This window comes from Prunus persica, chromosome G4, assembly GCF_000346465.2.
Source record: "Prunus persica cultivar Lovell chromosome G4, Prunus_persica_NCBIv2, whole genome shotgun sequence".
Taxonomy (NCBI): Eukaryota; Viridiplantae; Streptophyta; class Magnoliopsida; order Rosales; family Rosaceae; genus Prunus; species Prunus persica.
In genome coordinates, this window is record NC_034012.1 from 3621833 (window position 1) to 3638534 (window position 16702).

At 36.1% G+C, this 16702-nt stretch overlaps 2 protein-coding genes across 9 annotated transcripts; one reads left to right on the forward strand and one right to left on the reverse strand.

The window, feature by feature from the left end:
* On the forward strand, positions 570-7802 carry LOC18781286 (CTD small phosphatase-like protein 2-A). 8 transcript variants are annotated; one of them, XR_002271499.1, is made up of 10 exons: positions 572-609; positions 1306-1367; positions 1474-1604; positions 1710-1912; positions 2233-2351; positions 2501-2612; positions 2898-3413; positions 4582-4919; positions 5228-5630; positions 5819-7802. XR_002271499.1 is itself a non-coding variant. In XM_020563185.1 (9 exons), exons 4-9 carry the CDS (start codon positions 1747-1749, stop codon positions 5384-5386), a joined length of 1410 nt encoding a protein of 469 aa, XP_020418774.1. In that variant the 5' UTR covers positions 570-609; positions 1306-1367; positions 1567-1604; positions 1710-1746; the 3' UTR covers positions 5387-7707. The 8 variants fall into 8 exon arrangements, 6 of the variants coding, with proteins under 6 accessions (XP_020418774.1, XP_020418777.1, XP_020418772.1 ...); XR_002271498.1 differs by having other exon boundaries at positions 5228-5897; positions 7478-7707; XM_020563185.1 differs by having other exon boundaries at positions 570-609; positions 1567-1604; positions 5228-7707.
* Positions 8282-16549, reverse strand: LOC18778223. The gene is made up of 12 exons (XM_007213630.2): positions 16249-16549; positions 16027-16100; positions 15703-15932; positions 15395-15562; positions 14649-15015; positions 14414-14557; positions 13184-13336; positions 12962-13078; positions 12590-12670; positions 12254-12403; positions 9570-11318; positions 8282-8654 (listed from the first exon to the last, which is right to left on the reverse strand). The coding sequence occupies exons 1-12, from the start codon at positions 16301-16303 to the stop codon at positions 8532-8534; spliced, it is 3411 nt and encodes a 1136-aa protein (XP_007213692.2). The 5' UTR covers positions 16304-16549; the 3' UTR covers positions 8282-8531.

Below are 16702 nucleotides of genomic sequence, written 5' to 3' on the forward strand. Positions count from 1 at the left end.
TATAGGTATATATATTATAGTTTCTTTAATTGAATGCATGAGTACATAATTATGAAATGATACCGACGATCATGTATGGTTATTGTAGTACATAACATGCGTTTTTGATGTCATTACGATATTTGACTTATAAAATACACTTATGAAAGAGAGATTAATATAAATTTTTATAAAAAAAATTAATAGATTTTTGTAAAAAAAAGGGTTAAATATCTTAATTTTATGTTCTTTTATATTTATGAAATATGATATAAATAAGACATTATGCTAGAGAAAAAAAAAAGGACAATAGTATATGTTTCTTTTGCCTGCTTTGACGAAGAGGTACACGCGCTAAGAAAGAGGGTGGCCAGGAGTCTTGCCTAACACAACTCCCCGTGTTTCGACGAAAGTGCACGTGTCAACGCGTCATGGTGAGCTGGTTCTACTGATTACGTGGCAGAGTTCTATTTGCTGAAATCACTTAGCGAAGATCCCATCAGAGCCGTCGGTATGATCCAAGAGAAGCCGACATATTACCTCTGTCTGACCGTTAAGAGAGAGAAGAACAGAGTCTTAGAGAGAGAGTGCAAGAGCGAGCGAGAGAGAGAGAGAGAGAGAGAGAGAGAGGTATTTTCTCTTAAATTTTCACCTTTTTTTATTTATACTGTTAATTTTTATCAATTTAGCTTAGCTAATTACAGCTTCATGGTCCTGTTGCTCGAAATTCATTGTTTCTTGGGTTCGTTTTCTTTCTTGCTTTCTCTCTCTCTCTCTCTCTTTCAAGTGTGTGAATTTGGTAATTGAACTGTGTAGTCAATGGAGCTTCTTGTTTAGGGTTTTAAGTTCATGTGTAGGTTTTGATTATTCTGCCTCTGAGAAATGCTTATGCGATTTGTGCGTAGTTCTTTGGTCAATGGGGTTTAAGAACCTTGGTGATATTTTGGTATGAGTCACTTGGTTGGTTGACTTTATCTTTAACGTTTACTTGGAAATTTTGGAGCTTTGGAATAGGGGTTTTGAATTTTGTGCCTTGTTAAGAAACGATTATGTTGTTTTAAGGCTTTTCAATCATTTAAGGTTTTGGAAATGTTTCTTAAAGAATAGTTTATGCACTTCTACTATGTTTTTTATTAGGATTTTTCAATCTTTATTCTTAATTAGATGCTGACGAGATAATATAGTAAAATTTTAAGGTCAAAGGCCCTATTTTTCAGTATTTGATTCCAATATATCAAGTTTGGATACCCTAGTCATATCCTGTTTCACAAACTCATAAACGTGTTAAACACAATAATTTTGACTTCGTGATGGTGATTGAAGCAGTGGGGTGCTAAGGATGCAGTGGCGGTGTTGTGGTGGCTGGAGCATGGCATGAGATCTTTCTGGTTAGTAAGGGAATTTAAACAACCTTGTTTGCCCGGTTAGCTACGTGTTTTAGTGCTGAACTTTACTCTCTCTCTCTCTCTCTCTTTTTGTATCTCCCTAAAACAGATACATTAGAAACAGCTTGATACAGTTTTGAGAAGACTTTAAAAGACGTGGAGTTTAGATTGCTAATCGTCATTATTATGAATCTTTGATTAGATACCCAGACAGACATACGGAGATCTCACTACCAAACTGTATGTTGCTTAATATCTCTACTGCGTGGTTCCCATTGTTTCTATCAGTTTCTTTAGATTGGTATCAATTACTTTCTTCTTATCTTAATTGTTTCTCTGAGACAGACTCAAGATTGTGGTTCGCATCACAAGTACAGATCAAATGCCATCTTTCAAAATGAAGGCTCAATCAAGCACGGGATGTTTACGAGAAAAAAACGGTCTTCGTGTATGTCAAAAGTCAAGTGTGATTACCAAGAAAGCATGTTCTCATGTTAGGAAATCTGAACATACAGCGGATCTTGACACTTGTACAAATTGTCAGGAAGGTAAGAAACCAAACATAAAAAGAAGTTGCTGTTCGATCTATCATATAGTGTTATAGTAAATACTGTATAATTTATCTTTGTATTGAAGTGATCAAAGTTTGTATTAATTTTTCCATGCATTTTGAGCTCTCTGGCTTTCTAATTTTGTAATGGAGGCTTTTAATTTTTCGTAAATTGTTTAATTTAAATGCTTCTTATGAATCTACATTGAGCGTGCAATGCAAGTTTCAACGAAGGACATTGATTCGGTCCATGCACAATTATCTGCTTCCAAAGTTTTTTTGCAATTGTTAATGTTAGAGCTTCTTATATTCTCATAGTTTCTTCGAGCATGGACGTTTCTATTAAGGAAATTGGACGTGATGAAGCAATTGACCATCAGGAATTGCTGGATGAACAAGATTGTAAGCAATCATGCAATTCTGAAACCAAAAGGATGGTAAGTGTTTAATTTCCAAGGCTGCGGACACCAATTTATTGCCTTAATAGTGCATTGCCCTTTGGTTTTGAAAATGATTCTTGCTCAAAGTTTTCTTGAATTGCACTGTGTGGCAATTAAGATTTCTTATAAGGTTGTATAATTTTCAGGAGTCATCTCACACCTGCCCATCAAATTTAGAGACAATTTTCTCTCCTGCTTTGGAGTCTAGTGAATCCCATGGCGAACCAAATAGTGAACCAACTGCTGACATTGATGCGGGTATGCCTCAACTTGGTTAATTAAACACATAGAGATCAATCTGATATAATTAAAAAGGAAGAAATAACATAGGTATGTGCCAGCCCTGAACTGTGTGTAAATGCTATTCTAAAACACTATTTAGTATGTGTAGGTTATTTCAACAAAATTTAACCACTTTCCAGTGGTAATTTGTAACATGTTTTTATATAATAAAAAAAATCAAATCTACCTACTGTGTCATGTAATGTAATGTTACCAATAAGAGCTAATATCTAGTATGCTAATCTGATCCTGACTTTTCAGGGTTAGGAGCTGGTGACAGTGATGATAACAGAAGTTCATGTGATAATCAAACTTGCGATGTCTCAGATTTCTACATTTCTGACATGATCATTTCGAGCTTACCCTTCAACGAGAATGCATTTGATGTTGATATTGGTGAAACGAATTGCTTTCCTGACTACAAATGTGCTGAACCAAATATGTTCTTTGATGCGTCTGAGCAATACATGGTATTGCCTTTCCTAGAGGACACTTTCAGAAGCAGTAATATTAATATTGATGTTGACAAATCATGTGAAGAAGCCATCGTAGATACAGATTGTGCTGGAATGTATTCGGAAATGGGTCAAATGAGCCCCTGCAACCAGGAAACTGTTGTTAGTTCTTCTGACTCAGATCAGGCGGAGTCCTTTGATCCACAGTTGTTTATAAAAAATTTACCCGAATTATCAGATGTGGTATCAAATTATCAACCCAACATATTGCCTGAGGATGCTCCAAAAAGAAAGTCTGTAACTCTTGTACTTGATTTGGATGGTAAGTAATGTTATATATCTGTGTTCTCATATGATTACGTGTTTATCATCATTTAATGCTATTTCTCACATACTTTTGGGACCATAGGTACTTGTTTACTAGTATTGGAACCTTGTTAATGTTATCTTAAATGACGAATTAGGAATTTATAGTGAATTTCATTTAATTTTCTCAACAAGTTAATCAAACGTCATTGAGCTGTGCTATTGGTAGAGGACGCTGTCCTAAAGCCTACATGAATATGGTATATTAACAAAATGCCTACAAGTCAAATTTGAAATCCATAATGTTGAAAATCAAATTTTTTGCAGAAGTCTTTGTTACCTGTTTCCGGTGTCAGTGAAACATTTAGTTTGAAGTGTTGGCAACTCCCATCTCACTTTCTCTCTTAACAAAAACAAAAAAATACAGTCTTGTGGGTGTTTGCTTATTTTTGAAAAAATTTCCGTTGATTTTAACTCAGTCTGGCTACTATAACTGTGTATTAAAGACTGAGCCACATTTTTTAGTTGTTTGACATTCGTCCGGTGAGCCGTCAATGTGTTGAAAGTTGTGGAAGCAATTTGTAGTGCTTAAATAGGACACGTGAATTGATTGCGATAATATCATCAATGCAGGCTATGTATGTGCAGATGCACACCACAGAGATCATATGGCTTCTCTCTAGCCCACAAATCAATTATTTTTCATTTTATACCGTATCACGTAAACAGGTTCATAAGTACAAATATATTTGTCTGTGTGCGCGCGCTCATGCGTGCCCACATTAATACATTGACATGTATAGACATAAATGTGTGTATTGACAGCATTTAGGCTTAGGTTGTGGTACACCAAGCCACTAAGAATGTTGGTTTTCCATTTTTTCATTTGTCTATTTGGTTAACTTTTGTTTGAAGGGCCAGTGGTTCTTTGGGGAAAATATTTAATGAGTCATAAACAATATTTTCAAATGTGATATAAATGAATAGGGAACAATTATGGACCACCATACCAATTATGCCCTTGATGTGGTTATGTCAACTAGGGGTCCATAAATCCAATCTTCTGCTTAGATATGTTATTCAGTTTAATCTTACTGTGATTTTTTTTTTTTTTTTTTTTGCCAGAGTTTCAGTTGAGAAATATATGTTATTGATACTTAGTAATGCTGCTATTATATATGCAGAAACACTGGTTCATTCTACATTGGAACATCTTGATGATGCAGACTTCACATTTACCGTCTTTTTCAACATGAAAGAGCACACGGTATATGTGAAACAGAGGCCTTACCTCCAAACATTCTTGGAGAAAGTTGCAGAAATGTTTGAAGTTGTTATTTTTACGGCCAGCCAAAGCATATATGCAGAGCAACTTCTTGATATATTGGATCCATATGCAAAGCTTATATCTCGCAGAGTTTATCGTGAATCTTGCATTTTCTCAGATGGCAGTTACACTAAAGATTTGACAGTTTTAGGTGTTGATCTTGCAAAAGTTGCCATAATTGATAATACTCCACAGGTATATCTCCTGGCCATTTGTGTTAACTTCTTGGACCTTTATATCTTAATGTTTAGGATTTTCTTTTTTCAATTTCCATTTGTCCTAATTTTTGCATTGCCAATTTATGGGTTGCCCTATTGCTTGAGAACTCGCACTTTCTTTCAGATCTCTTGATGCTGGCAGTTGTAGTGGCTACTAATAAAAATTGGTTTCACTCCTGGCGAAATTAAAAGCTAAGGCAAAGAGAAAAAAAGTGGAAAGAAATGAACCTTGTTATTACTCGGTAAACTGACTGTTTTTCTCTTATCCTCTTTTTATCATTTCAGGTTTTCCGATTGCAAGTTAATAATGGAATTCCTATAAAGAGTTGGTTTGATGATCCATCCGATAGTGCTCTGATTTCATTACTTCCCTTCTTAGAGACCCTGGTTAATGCTGATGATGTTCGTCCAATAATTGCCAAGAGATTCGGTAACAAGGAATAAGAGTCACTTGTCTTTCTCATTTGCTTGAATATAGAAGCTCCTTGTCCCTCTCATACCTTTTTTTAAAATAGAAAATATTGGCCTCTAATCTTGATGCTCCCGTTCTTTTCTTTTGAGCTCATGAGATAATTAGCTATACAATAAACTCTTTCTTATTGTCAGTCAGCTCTTGGTTCTTGTTCCCTTGTTTTCTTCCTTTCAGCTTACAACACTGTGGAATGGGTTGTCTAATTTTTGTTCAAAGGTAATTGTAGAGAAAGTATGATTTATCCTTATTGTACAGTTTAAGTTGCTTTTATATCAGGGTGTACACATGAGAAATTAGCTATAAAATATTGGCCTTTAATCAAGATGCTCCTCCATCTCTTCATTTGAGCTCATTAGGTAATTAATTATGCAATTCAATCTTCTTTTTTTTCTATTGTCTACCAGCTCTTCGTTCTTGTTTCCTTATTTCCTTCCTTTCAGCTGACAACACTTGAGGACAGTTTGTCTAGTTTTTTGTTCGGAGGTAACTGTATTGAATGTCAATTTATCCTTTTTTGCAATTTCAAGTTGCTTTCTATATTAGGGTGTGCGCATGAAAAACTAATAAATTCTGAAATACAATTCTTGAAAGCGTTGCCTTTTACTGAGTTTGCTCATTACAGCCACATGTTTTGATACATTGCCTTTTATTAAAAAATATTCACAATACAATAGGGACCCAATCTAGTCAATATTGTCATAGGCTTTTATGATTTATTAAAAGATTATGTTTCATAGGAAGAATAATTAATAGCTTATGCCAAAAATTGGAACTGGAAGCCTGTGTAGTAAGATTTACTTTTTCCTTGAGGGATTTATGCCAAAAAGTACATAGTGGGTATACAAAGAGGAGTCTGGCATATTGAGTGTGCTAGATAGTAAATAAAGTCAGGTGGAAAGATGAATTAAGTTGAATGTACAATTATGAATGCCTTTCTAACCAACTTTTTGACATCTTCATAGATGTCTACCAGTAAGGAAATCTTCAAACAGCTGAATCCTAAGTATTTTCAAAAATTCAAATGATAGTTATGGAAGTAATAATACTGTAACAGCTCAAAGTTTAGCTTGTGATAGTGCATATCTTTAGTAAATAAATGATTACCATTCATATAAAATTATTGTTGAAAACAAATTAATGTAAATGCTATAATAAGTAAATGGCATTGAATACTTTCTGAACTTAAAAGGAAGTCTTACCTTTATGGAATGATATGTCAAATTGTGCTAAATGAAGTTCAGAACTTTTCTGTAGTAATATGAAGGTGTGGCCCTTCTGGATAAGATATAAGAAACAGGGAGGAACAGAAAGAGGATAAACAACTTGCGCATCCTATGTCCACATGGCATCATTTTGCCACAGAATTTCTTCATCCACTCTGACTGACTTCGGGCTTATTTATGTTCTAGGGATTAGTTTTTAGTCTCATTTTCTTTTCTAAAGAGTTTAAACAACTGGAGCACCATTTCTTGATTAAATCAAAATAGCTTTAGAAGGAAATGTGAGGGGAAGTAAAGTCTGTATTTGATTACATTATATTCCGAATAGTAAACATAGTTTGTATGTTTGAGTGAATTATATCTTATGAAGCAAGATTGCTCTTATAAATACTGCTTCAGTAAACAAAACATGCACATGGTGACATAGGTGGTGAATGAGTTAAGGTTGAGAATGCCATGTTTTACCCTAGGAGGGTGGTATGGGTATGAGATGTACCATATGAAGTGATTTAGTTCATATGGCCTCTAAAAGTGGGTTTTCTCATGAGGATGCTTAATTTATTGGATTAGCAGATGCTTCCAAAGATATTGCGTAAAAAGTTTAGATGGTGGTTTCTATGCTTACACTGCACTGATGGATCAAGATATGTATGAAATGTGAATAACAGATGTTGTTGGAGGATTGTGCAGATTGTGGAGACAAAAAGGGTTTGAATAACAGATATTAATGGGAGAAAGGAAGATTAGCTGGGTTGTTAAATTAGCTGACTAACACTGCTTTTCATGATCTTCTGCCAGTTTAGTCTTTTTGTACTTTTACAAATTTGCATGCCTTGTCTGCAGGTCATGCGGAGAACACTAACACATTTTCTGCTAATGTGAAAATAGTAAGTATGTTGAGTTTTGTTGCTACTTCTTTCTTGAGAAGTCCGTTGAGACATGTATTTATAAAAAGCATACAAGTTTCCTGACTGTATCTTCTCACTCTTGGATTTGTGGAGTGACGTTTGAGATGAGGTGGTTGTGTAAATCGTTTTCAGATAATCGAGTATTTTTTACTTCATTTTGTTTAATTTTCTGTTCTTTGGTACCCTGGTCATTTGCTTGTTTCATCCTTGCCAGTGGCTATGGCTATGGCTAATCTGAAATACATAAAAATTAAAGTCTAGCTGGTTGGTGTTATTTTCTGTTGCCATTTTATTGGAGGTTGTGACAATGATTCGATAAACCTCAAGAGATTTCCATTCTCTGGTATCCAATATTTTAAAGTTTGCTTTTGCAAACAACCCTGCGGAGGAGAAAACTTGTCTTAGAGGTTTGTCTTCTGCTTAACCAAATTGACAATTTCCCATTTCCCATACCAGGAGTGACTAAGATCTTATATTTACCCCTTTCACTGAGAGTATGGGGTGATAATGCCCCACTTTTTCTGACCCATTATTGTCGAGGTTGAACCATCTGCAGGTATATCGATAAGCCATGGTTCTTTCTCATGCTCCCATGGGCATGAATAAGAAATGGTTTCCATTGCTGGTATGAAAATTCCGGACTGTTCACTACGCCATTCAACTGGTTACAAATTAATTACTTTTTATTTTTATTTTTTTAGCAGACAAATTAATATACTTAGAAATGGACAAATTCACGTTCAATTAAAGCTACTAGTCCATCATTTCAAACCATCGCTGAAAGTACAACTAGTTGTATCATTTGCAACTGGATGTCTTTGCAACACAAAAAATGGTCGCTCAACATACAAGGGCCAGTCCCTTTTGGCTGAATTGAGCTACTGTCATATAAAAAGGAGGTAACATAATGAACAACGGTTAACTTTGTACTAGAATTACATGAAAATATAATTCAACGTCCCTTTCAAGGAGGGTCTCCATGTCGTAAATCACAGCATGCTCGTGTTGCCTGCCGGGGCATCTGCCTTCATTTCTGTCTGCGTATGAGGAGATGCGGAAGATACAACTGTTCCATGGCTATCAGAATTATTTGGTGGCACAGGTGCTTGATCCTACACAACCCAAAAACAAGAGAATAACATTTATGCTAGATACAACTGTGCAGACATTCAAAGGGAAGTAGAAAAGGGGATACGTCAACACATTTTGGACAATGCATGGTGTACGACTATTTTTTTTTTTTATCATAATATTTTTTGGGATAAATCTAGCTCCAAAGTAAATAAATTCCTTAGTTTTTAACTGAGACATGACCGTCTTTTCTATTTTTTTGGGTTAAAAGGGGCCAAGATGCCCACATACATGGGCCAATTTGAAACAACTTAGAAATCAGCTTTGAAGTAAATGAACAGAGAATGTCTCGATAATCCTCAGAAACCAGCTTTGGAAACAATGTAGTCTGGACAACACGACTGCCAGCAATCAGCTTTCTAAGAATGAACAAAAGCACAGATCATTGAACGAAAATTCTGCGGGGGAAAAATCTCCTCAAACATGTTTCCACAGTTTTTTCTGTTTCTCATAACTAAAAATAGAATTCAACTGTTTGCTTTATGCTGGACCCTAAGGATGAACAGAACATCCAGTGGGGAAGAAGAACGAGAGAAAAAGATGACATGATCCTTTTACGGTTACATTAATTTAAAATTGGAGAAGAGGAGGGAGAAAAGAATGAACATGTGATAGTTTCATGTCGTCATACCTCTAACTCTTTATTCTTTTTCCTTTTTTGGGTTCATTAATTTGAAATTGTTACTTCGCTTGCCAGTTACACAAAATGATACATTTAATGCATGGTATACTGATCATATGCTCATGTAATATTAGCACGCATCTGGATAACCTAGTCCCCCTGATTAAGTGGTTCAACTTGGAGTTATTGACATTTAATTTAAACATGTATTTCTTAGTTTCCTTGACAATGCAGTAACATAACCATGCATTGTAGTCAAAGTTCAATATCACACCTGATGGTAGTAGTTGTCATGCTTAATCCCAGGACTAATTTGCTGCTGCTGCTGCTCCTGCATAAGTGATTGCTGTTGGAGTGGCTGCTGATTGTTCTGCATGTAACTCAGATGCTGTTGTTCCTGAAGTTGCTGCTGCTGATGAGGTTGCTGAAGTTGCTGTTGTTGCATTTGCAACTGCTGATTATATTGCTGTTGTTGCAAAGGAATCTGTTGCTGCATATTGTGTTGTGTCTGTAATTGCTGCTGTTGCATCTGACCATAGTATTGTTGAAGTTGTTGCGGCTGCTGCTGATACTGTTGCAACAAGACCTGCTGCTGCTGGGGCTGGGGCTGGGGCTGTTGTTGTTGCTGCTGTGTTTGATGCAGCTGTTGTTGAAGAAGGAACTGCTGCTGCTGCTGCTGGTAGTAATAATATTGCCACATCTGATTATATGCTTGACTATTCTGCATCCCGTACTGCCCTAAAATTGATCCTTGAGATGCCTGTGGAACAACAGATTGGACAGGCAACTGGGGCTGACATGAAGAGGCATAATTTGGTTGTGGTACATTTTGCATATGCCAAGCCTTAGGTGCCATTACATTAGCAGGAGTGGCTGCTGCTTGATACGGATTATGATCCTGGCTGCCTTGCTGAATTTGTGGGCTCTGTGAAGACACAAATTGAGAGGGTTGACATAGACTGCCAGTCCCAGGCATTGGACCACCCACTTCAGTTTGTGGGTATTTTTGTGGGGAAACTGGCTGCTGCTGATATGATTTTCTTTGTAAACGTCCCCGAAACCCAAATTTGGAATCTCTACGAACTTTACCAGAACGATTATTTTGATGCCAGTCTCCGTAACTATTCACAGCTGGTTGAGAAAGTGCATGTGTTGAAATAGGATTAACCACTTTATTTCCAGCCGTCTCCAAAGCTCTGGCCTTTCTTGGGCTGTACATATAAGAGTCTTCATTAGATTTGCAATTGCTCTCTAGCTTCCTTCCATTTGAAGTACAGGTTTCTTGAGAACCTTCGCAGTTGAGATAAATGGGGGGTATTAAATCCAGATTTATATTCTCCTGGGAATTTAGAGAAAGACACTCTAACGACAGTGGCTTCAGGTCTTGTTCAGACTTATTATCACACTCTCGATTAGCATCACTCCTGTTTGTGCCTTCTTGTGAAGGTTCTACAGAATCATTTCCTTCAGCAACTTGACATCCTAATTCAACAGATAATGCCTTCGGTTCAGGAGTATTTTCTCTGGGCTCCTCAGAAACTTCAGGAGATACCTGCTTCACTATGACTAAATCTACAGATGACAGATTTGCTTCTGGTGTATCATCTCTGGATTGCTCTTTTGAAACTTCTAGAGATGGCAGTTTCAGCGTTTCCTGTATGTTTTCAGGTTGCCTTGGTTGAAGCTTGTCAGAAGTAGTCTTCTCAAGTTGACTTCCGGGAGATGACAATTTCTGGTCACATATCTGGTCAGTAGGATCCTGGCCAGACTCGATTTTATGATTGTCTGGCAATAACATTTTACTGTCATGCAATGGGAGCTCAATCAGGGAGTCAGAACTACAATCTCCAGATGGCTGCTGAGGCTGAGCAACCAATGTTTCCTTTGTTCCTCTAGCCAATTTCAAAAGTTTTGTAAATGTAGCATGCTGATCAAAAGTTCTCCTAGTAGAGGATGGGAACAATCGTACATGCCGATTCCACACCTTTCTTACTTCATGTATAGTTCCACATAGGTCAACAAACTGTTGCCATCATACACAAGTTAGAACCCTTGGAATTAGATGTAATAGCATAAACTCTATATTTAGAGTGAATTAAGTAGAGAACCATCTCATATTACAGGAATTTACAACAGCCTTGCTTGTCATTGTAAATTCTAGAGAGATTTTCAAATAAGTTCTCACTTTCTTGTAGTTTTTATATCACTTAAATATGTAACTAAGTTAAACATCAGCATTCTAAAAAGAAATATTGCCATCACCATTTTGAAAACACATTTCAAAAAATAAAAGAGCACTATTTTGACTTTTAATTAACAATATTAATACAATCCATTCAGAATTTGAAAACTGTATGTCCAGGTCCAGTAGTAAAAGTTAGTTGAAATTCCCCATGTGAAGGGATTGAGAAGGATGTTAATGTAAAATTTTAAAATAAGGAAGGATACTACATTTTTAGTAAACAGCAAGGGAGGTTGGTGTAATTTTCTCCATTAGTTAGTATGTGGAGATAACATATGATGCTTCAATCAATGTGTCCTTGCCTTGGATGCACATCTAGATACCCATCTACTTGTTCATCAAAATAAAACAGTTAAATCTTTCAGCACAGGAAAACATAATTAGAGATTATATTATGAATTGACTCTACCAAAGAAAATCATGCTTTTTATTTTGCTGGAAGGGGCTCTGGACAAAATTTAGGAAGTCCAAGTATTGTAGCAAAGCACCATGCACCCTGTAATTAGTGGAAAAGTAAATTGACATTCATTCTGAATGACAATAAGCTTTGATCAAACTTGACAATAAGCTTGATCAAACTAAAGATCTAAAATTATAGAATATGGTTTGAAAATCTGGAGAGGCATAACCCAACAAGTAACACCTTTTCACGCCAATCTACTATTTTTCCCAAAACCAGCATATACATAGAAATGAGTTCAAAGAGAAATTTTAACCTCTAAATATAAGCTTGAAATATCCTCTGCATCTTTTGCATTCAGAACATCAGATACACTTGACTGTGGAGATATTGCAGTGGCTACAATAGAATCTACCACGTTTAGGTGTCGCTTCCCTCCATGCATAATTGAAAAGTTTATCAACTCCTGCAGGCATAACCAAGAAACTTTACTAGTCTCCGATAGCAGTTAAACTTGTATCATGATGCTACAATGCAGCAAGGGTTAAATTATAGATTGATGTTTGGTGCAGACTGTATTTCCAGAACAGGTTTCCTTTACGATCTGGAAATGTTTTAATAGTCATGAGAGATGCTAAAAGAAGAAATATACCTCTAGAAGTGATTTGCAATGAGGCAAGTGTTTGATGCCATCTATCAAGACATCTCTGGCAGCATCTGCACTATCAGTCATCTATAACCAGGAAGCAAGGAGATGTTAATAGTCATATCAAGTTGGCTGGAGCACTCATGTACCACTTAAAGATGGAATAATCACCTAAAAAGTCAAAATATTAAGGGGACAATGGAAGCACACAGAAAAATGGAAATCTGTGCAATCAAACATTTCTAATTACTTAATAAGCCTAAGTGACATTAAGTACTTAAAACCTAGAGAGTTGAAATAGAACCAAATGTACATAAAATAACTGATGTGACACCAACGCTGAGAAACTGGATTTTCCTGAGTTCATATATTACCTACCATGTAGGTAAGTCGGGAAAAATGAACATATAAAATAGGAAGAGTATGCAACTTTTTCTTCTCTGCCGCCATTTCTAGTGCTTCTTTGTATATATTGGAAGCTACTGCGAAATTTCCCTGATAATGTAGGAAAACCATCAGCATGTGTTAGTCCTCATTCTTGATCTAATTAATATGTACAGGTGATATTTCCTTGAAGTGATGAAAGAGCTAATTGCATACCATACGTTTTTCCATATTAGCCTTTAACATAACATTCTTCACAAACTGGGAATCTGATTCTGTATCACATTTAGGAAAAGCAGCACGGGCACCAGATACATCTCCTATTTTCTCCTTAAACCTGGCATTGAAAAGGTGAATCACCGACAGTCTCTGCAACGAACATATGAGCAGGGCCATAAACATCTCCAGTCATGTACAAAGCAATCGAGTCAAGGCATCCTATAGAAAGCAGCAATCGAGCAAGTTTCAGCATGGCATAAACTAGTCACATAGTTTCTAATACTAATTTTACAGGAGAACTCTAATATAGTCAATCTCAATAGCACTACTATAAGTTGCCAACAACAGGATTCAGTACAAAATATATGGCTCTTGGTGCAAATCCTAGTGTAATGGATTGGTTTTACAAAAGCAAAGATATGTCTAATACATATAATCCAAACCATAAGGAGTTCCGGGTGTATCCTTACATGGAAGAAAATTAAACCTTTGCCTCAATTCCCCGGTAACCAGTAAGGTGAACAATGAAGTCATATGTTCATAATTACCTTAAGAAAAAAAGATATACATTTGGCTCCAGATAGGTAAATCCTATAAATAAATAAAATAAATAAAACATAAAAAACATAAAGCTTAGCCAACAAACTTTAGAATGTTAGTATTTTTGGAAAGCCCATTAAATGTCCCAACATTCACATATTCTTAAGAAAAGTGCCACATCTCCTGGTCCATTTCACGCTATGAAGGTTTCCACTTCAATCACTAAAGAGGATACCCCAGAAAATATAACTCAGTAGGATTCATCAGTGCACTGACTACAAAAATTGACGATTAGCCTGTAACTTACCAATATTATAGTCTTTAGATTGGCCAATAAAACCATTTTACCACAACCTAAAACTAGATGTATATTCATGTTGTAGTCTTTCTTGTCATGGACCCCTAAAAGCAAATTTTAACAGATTTAATTCGTTTAACTTTCTTTAAGCATGCTTTTTAACATCACAGAAGGAGCTAAGCTCCATATGATGCATAACAATAAAAGAAAACTAAATATGAAAAATGGATCAAATATATTAGTTATCAATTTACTTGATGTATAGCAGCAGAATAGTGAAGGAAAATACTGGTGCAAAAACTTCTTCAGATTACATCAATTCTTAATGAAACTTAGCATAAGTACCTTTAAATTTGAAGCAGGAGAATAATGGTTTCAAGGAAAAATACCTTCATAAATATTTGGGTTGCTCGGTCAAGAGCATAATTTGCAATCTCTCTTCCTCCGTTGATTTCCATGAATTCCACATAACGCATCCAAAACTCAGGGTAATTGGCACACGGAATCAAACATCTCTCATAAAATTTAACAGCCTACACTCAATGAATAAAGGGGGTTACGATAACAGTAAAGAAAGGCAAGAGGCCAAGGCCACATAAGCAGAAGAACAATATAGAATCATACCCAGTCAAAATCCCCTTGGATCTCAACAAAGTCCAGATAGTGATGCCAATTTTCCAACTGACCCACATCAATTGGCTTGACATGGAAGTAAGACCTCCTTATATTAATCTCAAAAGTACGAATTGTTTCATCCAGCCGACAAGCTTCCTGATACAACTGCTTTCCGACATATATGTATTTTTGCAGTGCTTTAGACCTTTCTAAGCTAATTGGTGGATCAAGCAAGTCTTTGGCAACAAGAGCAATTTCATCATCTCTATAAATTGTAGGGGCTTCACTATCAAGCACAGTTTCTGATTGCGAATCTACAGTAGAACTACTCTGGCATTTCATCTCCTCTTCACATGAGGCAGCGAACTTCTTCAAACTAAAGAAAACATGGAACTCATGCCTTGTAAGAATAACATCTGAATGGCTCAACTAGAAGAGGGAAAAATACATAAAATCATAAAATGTTGCATTCCGCAAGCACAACATAAACCTAGGTCATTAGAAATCAATCATAATAGCAAACGGGAGATTGTGGTAAACTGTCAATAATTGTGCAAATCAAGGTCTTCAGAAAAATACATAGTAATACCATTGAATAATAAGAAATTATAATGAATGAGCAATCAAAGTTTATGAGGTTGTACTTCAGAAGTGTAATGGAGTGTACACACTTCATTGATAACGATGATTTCATATTTTTCTCCTTACATTTCAAAAACTCTGAAGATCCAAAGAATCAATGCAAAGAGATATACCTTTCGTAATAACGATGCAACTTTTTGGTAGGAAATCTAAGAGCTTGGATGTAAATCTGGGGCAGCGAACTCCATTGCTGCTGAGAATACTCAAATTCAATGTATTTGTCCCACAAAGTATGGCATGAGTAATCCTTTCCAACAAATGACATGCCTCTCTGAAATAATCTGTCAAAGAATTTCAAACAGAAACAAAAAATTAATAATTAATTGCGTCAAAATTGATGTACTTTTTGCCCCACCAAGCAAGAAATCCAAGTATTCGAAATTTGCAGCTGAAAACTGTTATGGAAGCTAATTGTTATCACCTGCGAATGTCAGATGGGTCTTCAAAAGCTGCCATAGCGAAGTTACAGTAGTCCACCCACAGGGGAACAGAGTACGTTGCTGATTGCACCGCTCGTTCGAAAACTTGAACAACTTTGTCAACGCTGCATAAGCGGCCCTTAAGATCAGCGTACCTCCTCCAGTATCCATGGCACAGCGGAAACTCGGACAAGAACGAGTCATAAACTGAAGATATTTTCTCTACGTCATCCTGCAGAGAATTTCACAACCAAACATTCATAAATAAATAAAAAATTATAGAGGAAGAGAGAAGAGGAAGAAGAAGAAGAAAGCAATTTGCTTACAGAATATGCAGTCTCTATCTCTGAAATGAGTGAAGTCCAGTGATCAAAGTCTAGTGAGTCTCGACGAAAATCATCTGAGTGAAAAACGCAAAAGAATTTGAGCGGTAAATTACTTGAGCATTCAGAGAGCAGATTACAGTAGCTAGATGAACAAATATCATATTCAGGCAAGCTTATTGAGGGGGAGAGAGAGAGAGAGAGAGAGCCTGTGTGTTTGTTTACCTGGAGAGTCTGATTCCATGGGCTCAGGCTCCGATTCGCAATTACAAGTTCTCATGGGCCCAAAATTGATGAATGTGATCTCAGAGACAGAGAAGAGAGGGAAGGGACGCGGTAGAGTGAGTGCCGATGACAGGCGGTAGCGGGTAGCTGGTTCTCCAACTTCTGCTAATATTTTCTTTTAACTTTTCCTTTTAGCAAATATTTGGTTTTTTTTATATAGAATCTAAATATAATAGGGTTGGGCTGTGTCTATTTTTTTGTCTTCTCTGAAAGAAGATTTTGGATATAACAAGATGGACTTGACATTTGTAAATAAATACATACTTCTATAATAACCTAAATAATTTCATTTGCTAATCTGACTAATAGCTAGTTAGTTAGTTATTACTATTGTTTTTTATTATAAGATGAGTTTTGGGGAAATTTTTGAAATTTCTAGGTTACAAAAAAAGTG